The sequence below is a fragment of the Rhinoraja longicauda genome, chromosome 40 (genome assembly GCF_053455715.1).
Source record: "Rhinoraja longicauda isolate Sanriku21f chromosome 40, sRhiLon1.1, whole genome shotgun sequence".
Classification (NCBI taxonomy): domain Eukaryota; kingdom Metazoa; phylum Chordata; class Chondrichthyes; order Rajiformes; family Arhynchobatidae; genus Rhinoraja; species Rhinoraja longicauda.
In genome coordinates this window covers 11,675,708-11,693,513 of record NC_135992.1, presented here as the reverse complement: position 1 = coordinate 11,693,513, position 17,806 = coordinate 11,675,708, and the positions used below count along the sequence as shown (strand labels likewise).

Sequence of the window (17,806 nt, the reverse complement as noted above, 5' to 3'; positions counted from 1 at the left end):
GATCTTTTATTTGTTTGTTTGTTCGGGAAAGAACTGCAGATGCTGGTTTAGATCGAAGACACACACAAAATGCTGGAGTAACTCAGCGGGACAGGCAGCATCCCTGGAGAGACGTTTCGGGTCTTCGAACTCTCTAGAGACACTGCCTGTCCCGCTGAGTTACTCCGGCATTTTGTGTCTATCGTTTGTTTTTATTTCAGGTCTCCTGCATCTGCCGTTTCCTTTGATTTTTCACCTCACAGGGTTGTGAAATGGGCATTGGGTGTCACCTAGTGACTGCTGCGTTTATTGCAGAGTGATTGATGCCAGTCTTTAAGAGTCAAGAGTGTTTGATTGTCATACGTCCAGAAACGGAACAACGAAATTCTTACTTGCAGCAGCTCCACAGATATGTAAACCGAGTACTCTGTAAAACCTGTAATAAATGGATGGCATGGTGGTGCAGCGGTAAAGTTGCTACATCATGGCGCCAAAGACCCGGGTACCATCCCAACTACGGGCGCTGTCTGTACAGAGTTTGTACGTTCTCCCCGTGACCTGCGTGGGTTTTCCCTGGGTGCTCCGGTTTCCTCCCACACTTATAAGACATACAGCTTTGTAGGTTAATTGTCTTTGGTCTCTAGTGTGTAGAATAGTGCTAGTGTTTGTACAGACTAGGTGGGTCGAAGGGCCTGTACTAATCAAGAATCTATCTATTGAGGAAAATAACTGCAGATGCTGGTACAAAGGTATCACAAAATGCTGGAGTAACTCAGCAGGTCAGGCAGCATCTGGGAGAGAAGGAATGGGTGACGTTTCGGGTCGAGACCCTTCTTCAGACTGATCTATCTATCTCTGCTCTAAAAATATACATTGACTTGGCAACTCCACAACTTTCTGTGGCAGTGAATTCCACAGATTCACCACCCTCTGACCAAAGAAATTCATCCTCATCTCATTCCTAAAGGAACGTCCTTTAATTCTGAGGCTGTGCCACCCCGGTCCTAGACTCTCCCACAAGTGGAAACATCCAGTCCGCACCCACTCTATCCAGGCCTTTCACTATTCGGAAAGTTTCTATGAGGTCCCCCTTTCATCCTCCTAAACTCCAGCGAGTACAGGCCCAGTGCCGTAAAATAAACGCTCATCGTATGTTAACCCACTCGTTCCTGGGACAGCTCCACTGAATCCTGGGAATCACTGGCTCACGGCTACTCAGGAGATGGTGGAACTGCGTGCAGGACATTGAGTGCTTGCACCATCTCAATTGTCGCGCTATCGTGTACCGTTTTGGCTGTAGTTCAGGAACAAACAAACAAACAAACGAGCACTTTAGTACATAGATGTGCAAACGCACAGTGAGTCCCTTTCCTACACGCAGCCCCCGATTAGCAAGGGTACAGGAAGAGTCCACAGAGCCTGCAGGCAAGAGGCGCCGTGTTTTGGCACCGTTTTCAAAGTCCAGTCCGCACTCTGGTTCTCATGAGCAGTGCCCGATCCAGGCGAGCCCCAGGCTGCTGCGGGGGCCTCCAGCCGTCGCCTCCCTTGGATGCCGCTTCCCTCACCTCACCCGTCCACCTTTGTGCTGCTGGCGGGGGGGGGGCCTTCCACAGCCGACCTGGAATTAATCAATTAATCAATCGATTAATCTGTTAATTAATTCATTCATTGATGAGCGGACGGACGAACGAACGAATGAATGAAGTGATGAATGAATGAAGGATGAATGATACTTTATTTCCAAGTCACAGTGATACGCTTTGTTCTGCGCACCCAAGGTATACAAACGGTCGCCACATAAAGGGCGCCGACAAAGTATCCCATTTTGACCACATTCCCCCTTTGAGGTACCCCTTTAGTTCTCGGTCCTCCCCACACTGGGTCCCCCCTTTTGTTCTCCCTTTGTTACTCTCTGGCGCGATGTGCCAGTGCCAGACCCCCCCCCCCCCCCCGGTTCCCTCTCCCACCGGCCTCTCTCCTTGCCCGTAGCGTCCACCGTTGTTGTCATCACTGGCTCCATTCTCCCCGACATTCTCCACTTGTCATCGGTGGAAGGAACATAGGGGGGGGGGTCTCGCTTTAAGCTCCCGTTTCCTCCAAAGCCCTTGTTTATTAATTTTTTTTAAAAATGTATTCAATTATTTTCAAAACAATATTTCCAAAACAGAACCCACCACCACAAGACAACATGAACAAATATTCCAAATGAAACTATTATACAACTACATTACAATCCCTATACAGGATGCATCCAATCCCCCGCGGAGCCCAGCGGTCCCGGAAACCCCCCAGGGTGCCCCTGGACGGCGCGTGGTCCCTCTCCAGCACCACCCGGGCGCGGACGGACGTAACCCCGGAAAAGGGGCGGGCAGCCGTCTTGGGCAGAGCCCTCTTCCGCCTGGCGCCGTGACTCGCGGACGGCCAGCTTGGCCAGGCCCAGGAGCTAAACTCAACCAGGACATCGTCGGCCCCAAACCCTCTCCCCCCCCCCAACGCACAGGGGTGTCCAAAGATGAGGGTGGTGGGTGAGAAGGAGCAGCCCCTTTAGATATTGGAACAGGGGCTCCCAGAGTGGAAGCACCCTCCCTCCACCAAGGTGTCCCACGCAACCGAGAGGGAGTTCCAAATGCCACCTGTAGGTGGTGGTGTTTTCAACATTTGGCATCATCACAGGGTCCAGTTCTGCAGTAAAACACAACTAGACGTGAACTGATAATCTAGGGTGAGAAGATGCAGTTGGTAGGAATTCTTCTGATCCTGACCGCACGGAGTTTGCACGTCCTCCCTGTCACCGCGTGGGGTTCCCTCCGGGTGCTCCGGTTCCCTCCCAGGTTCCAAAGACGTGCAGGTTTGTGGGTATTTATTCACAAAATGCTGGAGTAACTCAGCAGGTCAGGCAGCATCTCAGGAGAGAAGGAATGGGTGACGTTTCGGGTCGAGACCCTTCTTTATACTGAGAGTCGGGGGGGGGTGGGAGGGAGTCTAGAGATATGGACGGTTAAGGTGTGAAAACACAGATCAAGGGGGACGATGCTTAAGTTAAGGAACATGTTGGAGAGCAGGAGGAATCGCAGAGGTTAATTGGCTTCTGTAAATTATCCCTAGTGTGTAGGATATGGGTGATCGTTGGTCTGCACGGACTCAGTGGGCCGAATGGCCTGTTTCCACGCTGTATCTCTAAACTACACTAAACATTACCAGCTTCCCCCAAATCTGCACAGTTTTCCAGTTCTATTTTCAGTCTCCCCACAGTTTGCACAGTTACACAGGACTTCTCTTCATTTAACATTTCAAGTAACCCTTGCATTCCCTCTCTCTCCGTCCCTCCCCCACCTTAGTTCTCCACTTAGTTTCACTGTCCTGATTAATTTTACTGATTGTGTGCCTCCTTGTCACCTTTCCCTCAGCCAACGATGAACCATTCATTCGACATTTCCATGATTGTCTCCTGCTTCGATCTGTGTGGGAAGGAACTGCAGATGCTGGTTTACACCGAAGATAGACGCAAATGCTGGAGTAACTCAGCGGGACAGGCAGCATCTCTGGAGAGAAGGAATGGGCGATGTTTCGGGTTGAGTCTGAAGAAGGGTCTCGACCTGAATCGTCACCCATTCCTTCTCTCCAGAGATGCAGCCTGGCCCGCTCAGTTCAAGCATTCTGTGTCTGCTTTGATCTGTCATTTTCACACCTTACCCCTCCGAATCTCTCTAGACTCCCTCTCCCCCCCCACTCTCAGTCTGAAGTTTAAAAACAGCTGGCAAAACTGTGTGCCAAATTCACGCAAGATTGTTTATGCTCAGATTCAACGCTGTGGACGAGGCCCCTTTTCAGTATCGGGATTGACCCTCTGCTGAGTGACGCAAGCAATGTGTGGGCAGGCCAGGGGGGAACTCCCTTTCTGGGTACTTCTGTCCCTTCAACTGCTGGGAAAGATTAGTCGTGACGCAACGCAGCCATGGCTGACCTCTTGTCCCTAGTTGTTAAGTGTTGCAAGAACCAGACATGTTAAACGAAGATGGACCCAAAATACTGGAGTAACTCAGCGGGCCAGGCTGCATCTCTGGAGAGAAGGAATGGGTGACGATTCAGGTCGAGTCCCTTCTTCAGACTCAACCCAAAACGTCACCCATTCCTTCCCTCCAGAGATGCTGCCTGTCCCGCTGAGTTACTCCAGCATTTTGTGTCTATCTTCGGTGTAAACCAGCATCTGCAGTTGGCCTCAGTGCCATGGTGCCGAGTGTATCAGATTGTATGGGCAAAAGTTCAGCAATCAGTTCCTAGTCTCAGAAGAAGGTAGTCCCAGTTTAGTTTATTGTCAGGTGTACCGAGGTACAGTGAAAAGCTTTTTTGATGCGTGCTAACCAGTCACCCCGAGAGCTGTAAATCTGTGGAATTCTCCACCACAGAAGGCAGTGGAGGCCGATTCACTGGATGTGTTCAAGAGAGAGTTAGATTTAGCTCTAAGGGCTAAGGGAATCCAGGGATATGGGAAAAAAGCAGGAAAGGGATACTGATTTAGGATGATCAGCCATGATCATATCAAATGGCGGTGCTGGCTCGAAGGGCCAAATGGTCGAGACCCCTTCAGAAGGGTCTCGACCCGCAATGTCACCCATTCCTTCTCTCCAGAGATGCTGCCTGACCCGCTGAATTACTCCAGATTTTTGAGTCCACCTTGGTGCTTACTATTTCGCGCAAGGCTGTTCCGAGAAATTTTCAGGAAAGTCTTTGGATAATTCCAATTCCAACAAATTTGGGCTCGCTCGTTGCCTGTTATAATTTGTGGGCCTTTCTGTGGCTATCGCATGAGTAGCCTTCCCCTCCCCCCCCCCCCCCACCCTCCCCACTCCTCCACCCTCGACCTCCATCTCCCCCCCTCTTCACCCCCTCCCCCTCTCTCTACCCACTCATTCTACGGCTGACCACATGAAGAGCTTGTGAGTTTTAAAGAAATCTGCATCCAGCAGTTGATTTTACCTGAGGGTTGCGGCATTTGCACAGGGCCCACTATCCTCCACCATGTTCCGATGCATTAACGTCCCAGTTTCAGCTGCGGTCTGTGCTGTGAAACAGTCCCTGTAACAGCCACCATCTCCACACAGGAAACCAGAGGATTTGGCTGTGACACAGACCACGGTCAAATAACTCGTGGGCGGCACGGTGGCGCAGCGGTAGAGTTGCTGCCTTACAGCGCTTGCAGCGCCAGAGACTCCAGGTTCGATCCCGACTACGGGTGCTGTCTGTACGGAGTTTGTACGTTCTCTCCGTGACCCGTGTGGGTTTTCTCCGAGATCTTCCAATTTCCTCCCTCACTCCAAAAGACGTGCAGGTTTGTAGGTTAATTGGCTTGGTATAAATGTAATTCGTCCCTCTCGTGTGTAGGATAGTGTTAGTGCGCTGGTCGGTGTGGACTCGGTGGGCTGGAAGGCCTTATTTCCGTGCAGTGTCTCTAAAAATAAACTGGGAAAGGCAGCAGAAAGCAAAACTGAATAAATCTGCATGGAACCAAACCATAATTAACATTAGACAGACACAAAATGCTGGAGTAACTCAGCGGGACAGACAGCATCTCTGGAGAGATGGAATGGGTGACGTTTCGGGTCGAGACCTTTCTTCAAACTCCAGAGATGCTGCCTGTCCCACTGAGTTACTCCACCATTTTGTGTCCATCTTCTGTTTAAACCAGCATCTGCAGTTCCTTCCTACACATAATGAACGTTTTCTTTCTAAGCTGTTTATGTTTGCCCTAGAAAATTGATCCAGTCTTTCTAACTAGATTTCTATCGCAGAAGATTATAACAGAATTTTGAAGTTACCAGAGCTAATCAGTCAGCTTCCAACAGTATCACAATCATACTTTATTAGCCAAGTATGTTTTGCAACATACGAGGAACTCCATTTGCCATACAGTCATACCAATGAAAAGCAACAGAACACACACAATACATTTTAACATGAACATCCACCACAGTGACTCCTCCACATTCTAGCCTTAGAGGGAGTACAGAGAAGGTTCACCAGATTGATCCCTGGGATGGCAGGACTTTCATATGAAGAAAGACTGGATAGACTGGGCTTGTACTCGCTGGAATTTAGAAGACTGAGGGGGGATTTTATAGAAACATATAAAATTCTTAAGGGGTTGGAGAGGCTAGATGCGGGAAGATTGTTCCCGATGTTGGGGAAGTCCAGAACCAGGGGTCACAGCTTAAGGATAAGGGGGAAGTCTTTTAGGACCGAGATGAGAAAACATTTCTTCACACAGAGAGTGGCGAGTCTGTGGAATTCTGTGCCACAGAAGGTAGTTGAGGCCAGTTCATTGGCTATATTTAAGAGGGAGTTAGATGTGGCCCTTGTGGCTAAAGGGATCAGGGGGTATGGAGAGAAGGCAGGTACAGGTTACTGAGTTGGATGATCAGCCATGATCATATTGAATGGCGGTGCAGGCTCGAACGGCCGAATGGCCTACTCCTGCACCTATTTTCTATGTTTCTATGTTTCTATTCCTCACTGTGATGGAAGGCGAAAAAAAAGTTCAATCCAGCGGTCGGGGGTCTCGAACCTTCCGTTGACGGGACGATCTTGACTCCCGTAGCCGGCGGTGGGTCTTCCTCGTCGGGGCGATCCAGCTCCTGCATCTTTTCCCGCTCTCCCGCGCCGGGCGATCTACCGCGGGCGGGACCAGTCGAACGCCGTGCGGCTTCTGGAGCTGCCGACCGGCCCCCACACGAGACTGCGAGCTCCACGATGTTAAATGTATGGATTCTTACTTGATAAAGGTTGGGACGGGTGGGGGGGGGGGGGGGGTAGTGGAGAATAAACCACTTTCATTGTGGTACGATAGTGTTTTGCAAACTGGCTTATGTACGTGACTGTGCTATAGACAATAGACAATAGGTGCAGGAGTAGGCCATTCAGCCCTTCGAGCTAGCACCGCCATTCAATGCGATCATGGCTGATCACTCTCAATCAGTACCCCGTTCCTGCCTTCTCCCAATACCCCTTCACTCCGCTATCCTTAAGAGCTCTATCCAGCTCTCTCTTGAAAGCATCCAACGAACTGGCCTCCACTGCCTTCTGAGGCAGAGAATTCCACACCTTCACCACTCTCTGACTGAAAAAGTTCTTCCTCATCTCTGTTCTGAATGGCCTACCCCTTATTCTTAAACTGTGGCCCCTTGTTCTGGACTCCCCCAACATTGGGAACATGTTTCCTGCCTCTAATGTGTCAAATCCCCTAATTATCTTATATGTTTCAATAAGATCCCCCCTCATCCTTCTAAATTCCAGTGTACACAAGAATTTCGTTGGCACATAGAGTCAAGTGTGTTTTATTGTCATGTGTCCCAGATAGAACAACGAAATTCCTACTTGCAGCACACAGCAGAATATGTAAACATAACACACTGCAAACAATATGATAAACGCGAAAAAAAAGTTCAGCGCGTGTGTATATATATTCACAAATACACATAGTCTGAAGAAGGGTCTCGACCCAAAACGTCTCCCATTCTTTCTTTCCTGAGATGCTGCCTGACCCACTTAGTTACTTCTGCATTTTGTGATACCTATATATATATATATATATATATACACACACATACATACACAAAAACCCCAATAATTGTGCAATAATAAGTCATAGAGTGATACATAGATGATTTTTAAACACCGAAATGCCTACGTTATGCTATGTGTTCATTGTTAATAGTTCTGGTAACATCCCACATCCTGTTTTCTTTACAATTTCTTACCACTGAGTAGGCCACAGGCTGCACTTGTGGCCTATTAATTACAGACCAGAAAGAATACCAGTTTTTTTCCCCGATATTTTTTTCTAAGTAAAATTTCTAATTTCACATCGAATGTCTGAGCGCCATCATCGACTGGTAAAAGCGCGGCAGGCAAAGTGTGATGCACCTGGTGCCGTCTGAGAGCATTTCTCCGAGAGGTTATCTTTGTCCACATGCCTGACTTACGTGGAAAGTCTTGCATTCAGTCTTCGAGCTTGCGGTTTTCCTAGAATCTCATCAAATTAAATAGCAAAGGTCACGGCTGCTAAATTTACAAAGGCCCTGCTCTCTGAATATATAAATACCAGAGTGCAAAGCTGAGCGAGTGAGAAGTGATATTTTCAGATGGTGTCAAAAGGCGACAAGTTATTCACTGTTACCTTCGTAGAGTTGTTCAGCCCAGGAAAGGGCCCTTCAGTCCATCAATGTCCATGCTAGCCTTTTTCGATCATCTGAGCTAATCCCATCTGAGGATGGACATGCTGGCATTGGAGAGGATCCAGAGGAGGTTACGAGAATAATCCCGGGGATGATTGGGATAACACATTTGAAGGCTCTGGGCTTGCACTCGCTGTAGTTTAGCAGAATGAGGGGGGACCAGTTTTGACCAGATTAACATCAGAAAAAAATCACCAGAAGACAAAATGGCTGCTCAGACTCAAGGGTCAAGAGTGTTTTCTTGTCAAATGTCCCAAATAGAACAATTAAATTTTTACTTGTTCTTATTCTTACTCATGCTAGTTATCTTGGAAGCCTCTATAAATATGTTAGAATAGAAAATAGGTGCAGGAGTAGGCCATTCGGCCCTTTGAGCCAGCACCGCCATTCAAAGTGATCTCGATTACTCGAAACACATTGGAAAGGAAAAGAGGAATTCCAGAATATTTCACCAGGTCGTGAACTTCATTAATAAGTTCGTAAGTGATAGGAACAGAATTAGGCCATTCGGCTCATCAAGTCCACTCATGGCTGATCTATCTCTCCCTCCCAACCCCATTCTCCTGCCTTCTTCCCATAACCCCTGACACCTGCACTAATCAAGAATCTACCTATCTCTGCCTTAAAAAATATCTACTGACTTGGCCTCCACAGCCTTCGGTGGCAGAGAATTCAACAGATTCACCACAGCCTGACTAATGAAATTCATTCTCATTAAAAATATCTCCATTACTTTTAATTTCTCCATTACAGCAATTTGTCTGTGTGTGTGTGTGTGTGTGTGTGTTTTTTTCAGCTTTGACAAACATCAGTCCATCAACAAAACCCTTGATTATTTTTTTAAAATTCTATGTCCTTTAGGCTTTTATAAGTTCTGATAAAGAAAGTAGGCCATATCTAACCGCAGTGCATCTTTTGCTGTGTTTCTCAGTATTTGATTCTATCTGTTCCTGGAAGTCACTTTAATAGATAAAGCATTTTCTTCAAACCACAGAGTTCAAAGACATGCAGTTATAGTGCATGGTTACCCTTGTCTAGTTAGATTCCTTAACGATAAGACTTAAGGGAGAAGTTTCTTGTCCACAGAGTGGGTGCGTGGATATCTTCAGAAGCTCAGGTGATCCAGCTTAAGTGAGCCAAAGCATGTGACAGACTAGTTTAGTTTGGTATGTCAGAGAAAAACTGCAGACGCTGGTTTAAATCGAAGGTAGACACAAAATGCTGGAGTAACTCAGTGGGTCAGGCAGCATCTCAGGAGAGAAGGAATGCGTGACGTTTCGGGTCGAGACCCTTCTTCAGACTGAGTCTTGTCCACAGGGTTGGACTGAGTGAGGCCCAGCGCAAATTGGAGGAACAGCACCTCATATTTCACCTGGGTAGTTTACACCCCAGCAGTATCAACATTGACTTCTCTTAACTTCAGATGGTCCCTGCTTTCCCTCTCTATCCCTTCCCCTTCCCAGTTTTCCCACTAGTCTTCCTATCCCCCACTACATCGTATCTGTGTCCCACCCCCTCCCCCCGACATCAGTCTGAAGAAGGGTCTCGACCCCAAACGTCACCCATTCCTTCTCTCCCGAGATACTGCCTGTCCCGCTGAGTTACTCCAGCATTTTGTGTCTACCTAACCTACAAACCAGTGCGTCTGTGGAGGAAAGATGGGTCTCCTGTGCTGCAAGTGTGGTAAGGTGGCAACTCTACCACTGCGCCACCGTGCTGTCCACTCGAGCGATACAGAGAACTGACGTGGAGCAATCGTTTAACAGATACAAGTGAAAGAGTTCATGGCTTGGATCGTGTCCGAAGTGATAACATGGTCTATTTTGCTTCTCTGGGATTTTGCCTGCACTTTAAGGGATTCCCTGTTCATCAGATGCTTTGAGATGTTCTATCCAGATGACAACCTTGTCACTGTCATTCACTGGCGTCGTTTGCACGTGGTGTTGCTGCCTTACAGGCGCCAGGGACCCGGGTTCGATCCCGACTGCGGGTGCTGTCTGTACGGAGTTTGTACGTTCTCCCCGTGACCGAGATCTTCGGTTTCCACCCACACTCCAAAGACTTAGGTTAATTGGCTTGGTATAATTGTAAATTGTCCCTAGTGTGCGTAGGATAGTGTTCGGGTGCGGGGATCGCTGGTCGGCGCGGACCCGGTTGGCCGGAAGGGCCTGTTTCTGCTGCATCTCTAATCTAAACAAAACATGGATCATCCATGTTGTCCAGAGATGCTGCCTGATCTGCTGATTACTCCAGCACTTTGCATATTCACCAGCATCTGCGGTTCCTTGTTTGAAAACTGTGCCGTGAGTGGGTGACACGAACAGCAATGAGCAGCCTCAAGCGCATAATTAATACAAATACATTTATTTTGTTTGAACAATAAATATTCTGTACATGTAAACTGAACAGCTAAAATGCTCAGTGCAAAATGAAAATCCATCAAGCAAACAGAAAAACCAAGAACATGATCAATAGGTAGAAGATAAGACACAAAGTGCTGGATTAACACGGCATCTCTGGAGAGAAGGAACGGGTGGCATTTCGGGACAAGACATTGCTTCGTTCCAGACAGTAGAATCGAACCTGGGTCTCTGGCGCTGTGAGGCGGCAACTCTACCGCCGCGCCACCGTGTCACCCGGGCGAAGGCTATTCAGCCCATCGTGCCTGTGAGCAACCTTACTCCAGGTCCTGTAGGTCACAGATCTGGGGTATATTTTATTTGAAACGCGCCGAGTGTTTCTGCCGTCTCCCCTTCAAGAGGTGAGTTCCAGACACCCACCCACCGGGTGGAAACGTTTTTTCCTTCTCTTCCCTCTAATCTACCGAATACCTCAAACTCGTGCCTGCTCCGAATTCAACCTCTACCCCCCCCCCCCCCAGCGAAACCGGCTCGTGTTTGTTTTTTATCGAGGCTCCTTGTACTTTTATGGACTTCCAACATAAGATTCCCCCCTCAGCATCCTCTGTTTAAAACTTAACGTCCCCGCTCCAAGCCGCCATGGTTTCTGTGGTCGATGAGAGGACCGCCGTGGGGGGGGGGGGGGGGGGACACAACAATGGGGGACCCAGGGTGTGGTGGGGGGGACTGCCGTGAGGGGGGAGGGGGAGGGAGAGAACAATGGGGGACCCAGGCTGGGGGGGGGGGGTAGGAAGAACAATGAATAATGGAGGAATAATGGAGGACCTTGCCTGGGGGACCGTCATGAGGGGGAGGGGGGAGGGAGGAACAATTGATGGAGGTACCTTGTAACTTTGTCAGCGCCCTTTACGTGGCAACTATTTACATACCTTGGGTGTGCAAGCAAAGAATTTCACTGTGCCTTGTGACATGTGACAATAAAGTATTCCATTCATATCTCTCCTCACAGCTGTGTTCTAATCAAAGATACTAGAGGAGCAAGATAGACCACTCGACCCTAAAAACCGTAGTATGTCACGTCGCCATTTTAGTAGGCAGAAACTTGCAGAAACATTAAAAACAAAATAACAAAAATCTTTGAATTGATAAATGAGATATATTCTGCATTTTAATGGTATCGTCACACATTACTCTTCCCCCAAAACACTGATTACACCGCAAGAGGCATAACGGACGGCGGGTTTTGCTTACTAAAATGGCTCCTTTGCGTACTAGACTTCAGTATGGGCGATTTCGACGGAGTGGCCCATCTTGTTCCTCTAGTATCTTTGGTTCCAATCCTCATGGTTACCCGTTTGCCACTTCTCACCACATCGGTTTGAATTTTACGTCTTTAAAGTTACGTATCAAAATATATTAATTTATGTATATATAGGAAAGAAAACTGCAGATGCTGGTTTAAATTGAAGGTAGACACAAAGTGCTGGAGTAACTCAGGGGGCAGGTGGCGTCTCGGGAGAGAAGGAATGGGTGATGTTTTGGGTCGAGACCCTTCTTCAGACGCAGGGGTGAAGAGGGTCTCGACCCGAAACGTCGCCCATTCCTTCTCTCCCGAGATGCTGCCTGTCCCGCTGAGTTACTCCAGCTCTTTGTGTCTACCTCCAAATTTATTTATACCATTGAAATATTTGACGGAATTCTACCTCAGGCTGCTTCAGCTTCAGGTGGAACCACGAAAAGCAAGGCCTGGCATTGCATTGAAATGATTTGTGTGAAGGAATTGACCAGAGACACTTATTTCTCTCTCGTGTGCACTCCTTGCTCTCCCGGTGAGCGTCTGTTTTATCGTGGAGTTTCTTGGCTCCGAGCCGGACCTATGTGCAAGGGTCCCCGACTCCTGACTCCATGTCACCTGCCCGCAATCCGTGCTTGCAGCCCCATCGACAGCCCAAACTGGATTCAGTGCCCGGGAACAGACTGAGCACGAGATGCCCCGATCTTCATCTGAAGATGCCCTCTGATCTTCAGCTTGTGCTCGGACGGCGGTCACGATGAACGGGTTCATCCGCCGTAAGAGAAGAGGAAAAGACTCACTTCGCCCTCACCCGAGTTATATCTTGAATGGGAACTCTTCGATGTACCTCTGGAGACTGGGCACCAGGGGAAGCTTGGCCACGCCTTCCCGCCCCACATGGCGGATGATATTCCTCCTGCACAGCTGCTGCAGCTTGGGCACGGGGCTTTGGCGCAGCGGCGCGGTGAAGGTGATGGCGTCGCCACCCTCGAACATGAAGGGCTTGCGGCGGCTGCAGTCCACGCAGTACTCCAGTAGCTTCACCATGCAGTCAAAGTGGGCATCGTCCAGCCAGAAGCGCTCGCGCTTGAACTGCACCCGCATGCTGACGGGCCCGTGGCGGGCGCGCACGCTCAGGCTGAACAGGTGGTCGGCCTGGGTGCTGTCGCGGACCAGGAAGGTGCCCACGGGCCTGGGTGCCAGCAGGGCATGGGCCTTGTCCACGGGCAGCGGGCCCCAGTAGAAGCCGCCCTCGTCCAGGCGGCGCAGGCTGCGCTCCACCACCCCCCGCTCCTCGTTCTGAAAGGTGCGGAAGTGGGTGGGCGACTCCGGGGGCGCCGGCGGTGGCGGTGGCGGGCGCTGGAGGCGGGACTGGCCGGACCTTCGCACGCTGGCCGGGGCATCCAAGCGACACCTCCCTCCGACCATCTCAGAAACACCACCAGGTCCACACAGGCCCCATCCTCAACCTCTGGCTCGACAGACGTCCTGTGTGTGTGGAGGGGGGGGGGGGGGGGGAAAGAGGACAGACGCATCAGATAAAACAGGTTCACTTTAGTTTAGTTTAGAGATGCAGAGCGGAAACAGGCCCTTCGGCCCACCGGGTCCGCGCCGACCAGCGATCCCCGCACACTAACATTATCCTACACCCACTGGTGACAATTTTTACATTTACCGAGCCAATTACCAAGCCCTACAAACCTGTACGTCTTTGGAGTGTGGGAGGAAACCGGAGCACATTTAACTCAGACAGTCTATGCTCATGTAAAAGAACATGAGTCTGAAGAAGGGTCCCGACCCGAAACATCACCCATCCTTTTTCTCCAGAGATAATAGACAATAGACAATAGACAATAGACAATAGGTGCAGGAGGAGGCCATTCAGCCCTTCGAGCCAGCACCGCCATGCAATGTGATCATGGCTGATCACTCTCAATCAGTATCCCGTTCCTGCCTTCTCCCCATAACCCCTCACTCCGCTATCCTTAAGAGCTCTATCCAGCTCTCTCTTGAAAGCATCCAACGAACTGGCCTCCACTGCCTTCTGAGGCAGAGAATTCCACACCTTCACCACTCTCTGACTGAAAAAGTTCTTCCTCATCTCCGTTCTAAATGGCCTACCCCTTATTCTTAAACTGTGGCCCCTTGTTCTGGACTCCCCCAACATTGGGAACATGCTTCCTCCCTCTAATGTGTCCAATCCCCTAATTATCTTATATGTTTCATCCTTCTAAATTCCAGTGTATACAAGCCTAATTGCTCCAGCCTTTCAACATACGACAGTCCCGCCATTCCGGGAATTAACCTAGTGAACCTACGCTGCACGCCCTCAATAGCAAGAATATCCTTCCTCAAATTTGGAGACCAAAACTGCACACAGTACTCCAGGTGCGGTCTCACCAGGGCCCGGTACAACTGTAGAAGGACCTCTTTGCTCCTATACTCAACTCCTCTTGTTATGAAGGCCAACATTCCATTGGCTTTCTTCACTGCCTGCTGTACCTGCATTCTTCCTGCCTCGCTGTGTAACTCCAGCGCTTTGTGTCTATCTATGACGAATCTAATCCCACCTTTCACTTTGGAGCCAAAGATTAAGGGATTGGGCAGGCTAGATGCAGGAAAAATGTTTCCCATGTTGGGGGAGTCCAGAACCAGGGATCACAGTTTAAGAATAAAGGGGAGGCCATTTAGGACTGAGATGAGGAAAATCTTTTTCAACCAGAGAGTTGTGAATCTGTGGAATTCTCTGCCACAGAAGGCAGTGGAGGCCAATTCACTGGATGTTTTCAAGAGAGAGTTAGATTTGGCTCTTAGGGCTAACGGAACCAAGGAATATGGGGAAAAAGCTGGAACGGGATACAGATTTTGGATGAACAGCCATGATCATATTGAATGGCGGTGTTGGCTCTAAGGGCCGAATGGCCTCCTCCTGCACCTGTTTTCTATGTTTCTACGGGCACGGTGGCACAGCGGTAGTTTGTGTCTATCTTCGGTGTAAACCAGCATCTGCAGTTCCTTCGTATGGAGCGTGACATTGTTCAACACATATTTTTAAACTCCCAAGTTTCGACCGGGCAACAGAGATAGTGTTATCCAAGAGACATTTGAAATGTGTTTTTAATCTTATCATATTTTCGGACCGCGCTGCAAGTAGAATCCCACCCTGGCAAAGAGACTTCTCAGATACCGAGCACATGCAAATTGCAACACTGCACATTGACATCCAGAACGTGTTCTGAAAACTCTCAGAAACTCGCAATGAAACCTCCCTGTGCTTGCCACGTTTCCTGCAGTCCACGTTAGGGCAACCAGTCCACAAGCATTCACAATTTCCACAGCGTTTGACGGCACTGGGCCTGTACTCGCTGGAGTTTAGGAGAATGAAGGGGGACCTCATTGAAAGGCCTGGATAGAGTGGATGTGGAGAGGATGTTTCCACTAGTGGGAGAGTCTAGGGCTAGAGGTCATAGCCTCAGAATTAAAGGACGTTCCTTTAGGAAGGAGACGAGGAGGAATTTCTTTAGAGAGTGGTGAATCTGTGTAATTCTTTGCCACAGAAGGCCGTGGAGGCCAAGTCAATGGATATACTTTTAGGGCAGAGATAGATAGATTTTTGATTAGTGCGGGTGTCAGGGGTTATGGGGAAAAGGCAGGAGAATGGGGTAAGGAGGGAGAGATAGATCAGCGGTGATTGAATGGCAGAGTCAACTTGATGGGCGAATGGCCGAATTCTGCTCCTATCACTTATGAGCTTATGAATAGGGTGGCACGGCGGTAGAGTTGCTGCCTTATAGCGCCAGGGACCCGGGTTCGATCATGACCACGGGTGCAGTCTGTATGGGGTTTGTACGTTCTCCCCTTGACCGCGTGGGTTTTCTCCAGGAAGCTCCAGTTTCCTCATACCAGTTCGTAGGCTAATTGGGCTTGGGATAAATGTAAATTGACCCAAGTGTGAGTAGGATAGTATTAATGTGCAGGGATCGCTGGGTGGCGTGGACTTGGCGGGCCGAAGAATCTGCTTCCGCGCTGTATCTTTAAACGTAACTAATTGTTAAGTGCAAGAAGGAACTACAGATGCTGGTTTAAACTGAAGATGGACACAAAATGCTGGAGCAACTCAGCGGGACAGGCAGCATCTCTGCACAGAAGGAATGGGTGACATTTCGGGTCGAGACCCTTCTTCAGACTCTAACTAATTGTTAGTATAGACTCATCTTGCTTCTTTTTTTAACTTTAGAGATACAGTGCGGAAACAGGCCCTTTGGCCACCGAGACCGCGATCCCCGCACATTAACATGACCCTACACCCACTAGGGACAATTTACACATACACCAAGCCAATTAACCTACATACCTGTACGTCTTTGGAGTGTGGGGGGGAAACCGAAGATCTTGGGGAAATCCCACGCGGTCGCGGGGAGAACGTACAAACTCCGTACAGACAGCACCCGTAGTCGGGATCGAACCCGGGTCTCTGGCGCTGCAAGCGCTGTAAGGCAGTAAGTAGTAAGTCTACCGCTGCGCCACCGTGGCCGCCCTACTTCATGTTATCACACTAGCGCAGATCGCAGTGCTCTCTCTCTCACCCCTGGTTTATGTCTCACCACGGAAAGCTCAACACCTAAATCAACACGACGTTTCATTGCATTACTGCGCTGGTAGGCGATATTAAACTGACCTCACCTTTCTGGTGAATGTAAGCTTTGTTACACCTCTCCAAAATGGGAAGGGGAGTTGCTTAGTGCCCTTGTGCGAGATTTATTCCATAATAGTTACCTAAAACAGATCGCCCAGTACTTGATTTCATAGCTGCTTGTACAAGTTTGCAGAGCACAAATTATCCGCAACATGATATTGTACATAACATTCAAAATTACTTAACTGATTGTAAATCACTTTGGAGTTATCAGAAATCATCAAAGCCATGATATATTCATAGGTAATTGGAGCAGAATTAAGTAATTCGGCCCATCAAGTCTAGTCCGTCATGCAATCATGGCTGATTTATCTTTCCTCTCTCAACCCCATTCTCCTGCCTTCTCCCCATAACCCCTGACAACCCGTACTAATCAAGAATCTATCTGTCTCTGCCTTAAAACTATCCATTGACCTGGCCTCCAGACGTCAGTGGCAATGAATTCCACAGATTCAACACCCTCTGACTAAAGAAATTCCTCCTCATCTCCTTTCTAAAGGTATGTCCTCTTATTCTGAGGCTATGACCTCTAGTCCTAGACTCCCCCACCAGTGGAAACACCCTGTCCACATCCACTCCATCCAAGCCTTACACTGTCCAGGTAAACCTCAATGAGGTCCTCCCTCATCTTTTAGAATACAATATAAATACATGTGTCTGAATAATTATGACACAAAACATTGTCTGTCCATGCTGCCTAACCCAATGAGTTCCTCTAGTGCTTTGTTTTATATCTATATACTAAAACTCATGTTTGTTTGTTTATTCCTGAACTACAGCCAAAACGGTACACGATAGCGTGACAATTTTAGGCCCACCTTACTCACCGTTGTCCCTTTGGTGCTAATGGAAGAGGCTTCATTGAAATCGGTGTTATATATTTAAAGTTATTCACATTTTAAAGTTTAAACCTATCTCCTATGGAGGGGGAGGGAGCTAGGGGAGGGGGGGGAAGAAGTGAGGATAAGGGGGGTTGAGGGGGATGGGGGTGGGTGGAGGGGAAGGGGGTGGAGGAGGGGGAAGGTGGAGGAGGGGGGAAGGGGGAGGGAGGGAGGGGGGGGGGTAGGGGGGAGGAGGGTAGGGGGGGGGAGGAGGGGGGAGGAGGGGGGAGGGGAGGGGAGCGAGGGGAGGGGGGGAAGGGAGGGGAGGATAAGGGGGGTTGAGGGGGGATGGAGTGGGGGGAGGGGAGGGGGAGGGTGGTGGAGGAGGGGCGGAGGAGAGGAGTGGGGGAGGGAAGAGGGGGTTT

At 49.1% G+C, this 17,806-nt stretch overlaps 1 protein-coding gene across 3 annotated transcripts in view; it reads right to left on the bottom strand.

Moving 5' to 3' along the window:
- Window positions 1–782: 782 nt before the first annotated feature.
- Window positions 783–17,806, bottom strand: part of LOC144611346 (suppressor of cytokine signaling 1-like) — a 54,349-nt gene continuing 37,325 nt past the window's right edge. The window contains exons 2-4 of one of the 3 annotated variants that reach the window (XR_013549510.1): window positions 12,274–13,352; window positions 4,957–5,439; window positions 783–1,597 (exon numbers count right to left, since the gene is read on the bottom strand). Coding sequence is in view for 2 of the 3 variants with exons in the window: in XM_078430416.1 (XP_078286542.1) it covers window positions 12,681–13,292 (612 nt within the window). In the remaining variant the exon portion in view is untranslated. Of the gene's footprint in view, window positions 1,598–4,956; window positions 5,440–12,200; window positions 13,353–17,806 lie in introns of those variants that run through there. The other 2 variants (XM_078430416.1, XM_078430415.1) reach the window with 2 other exon arrangements.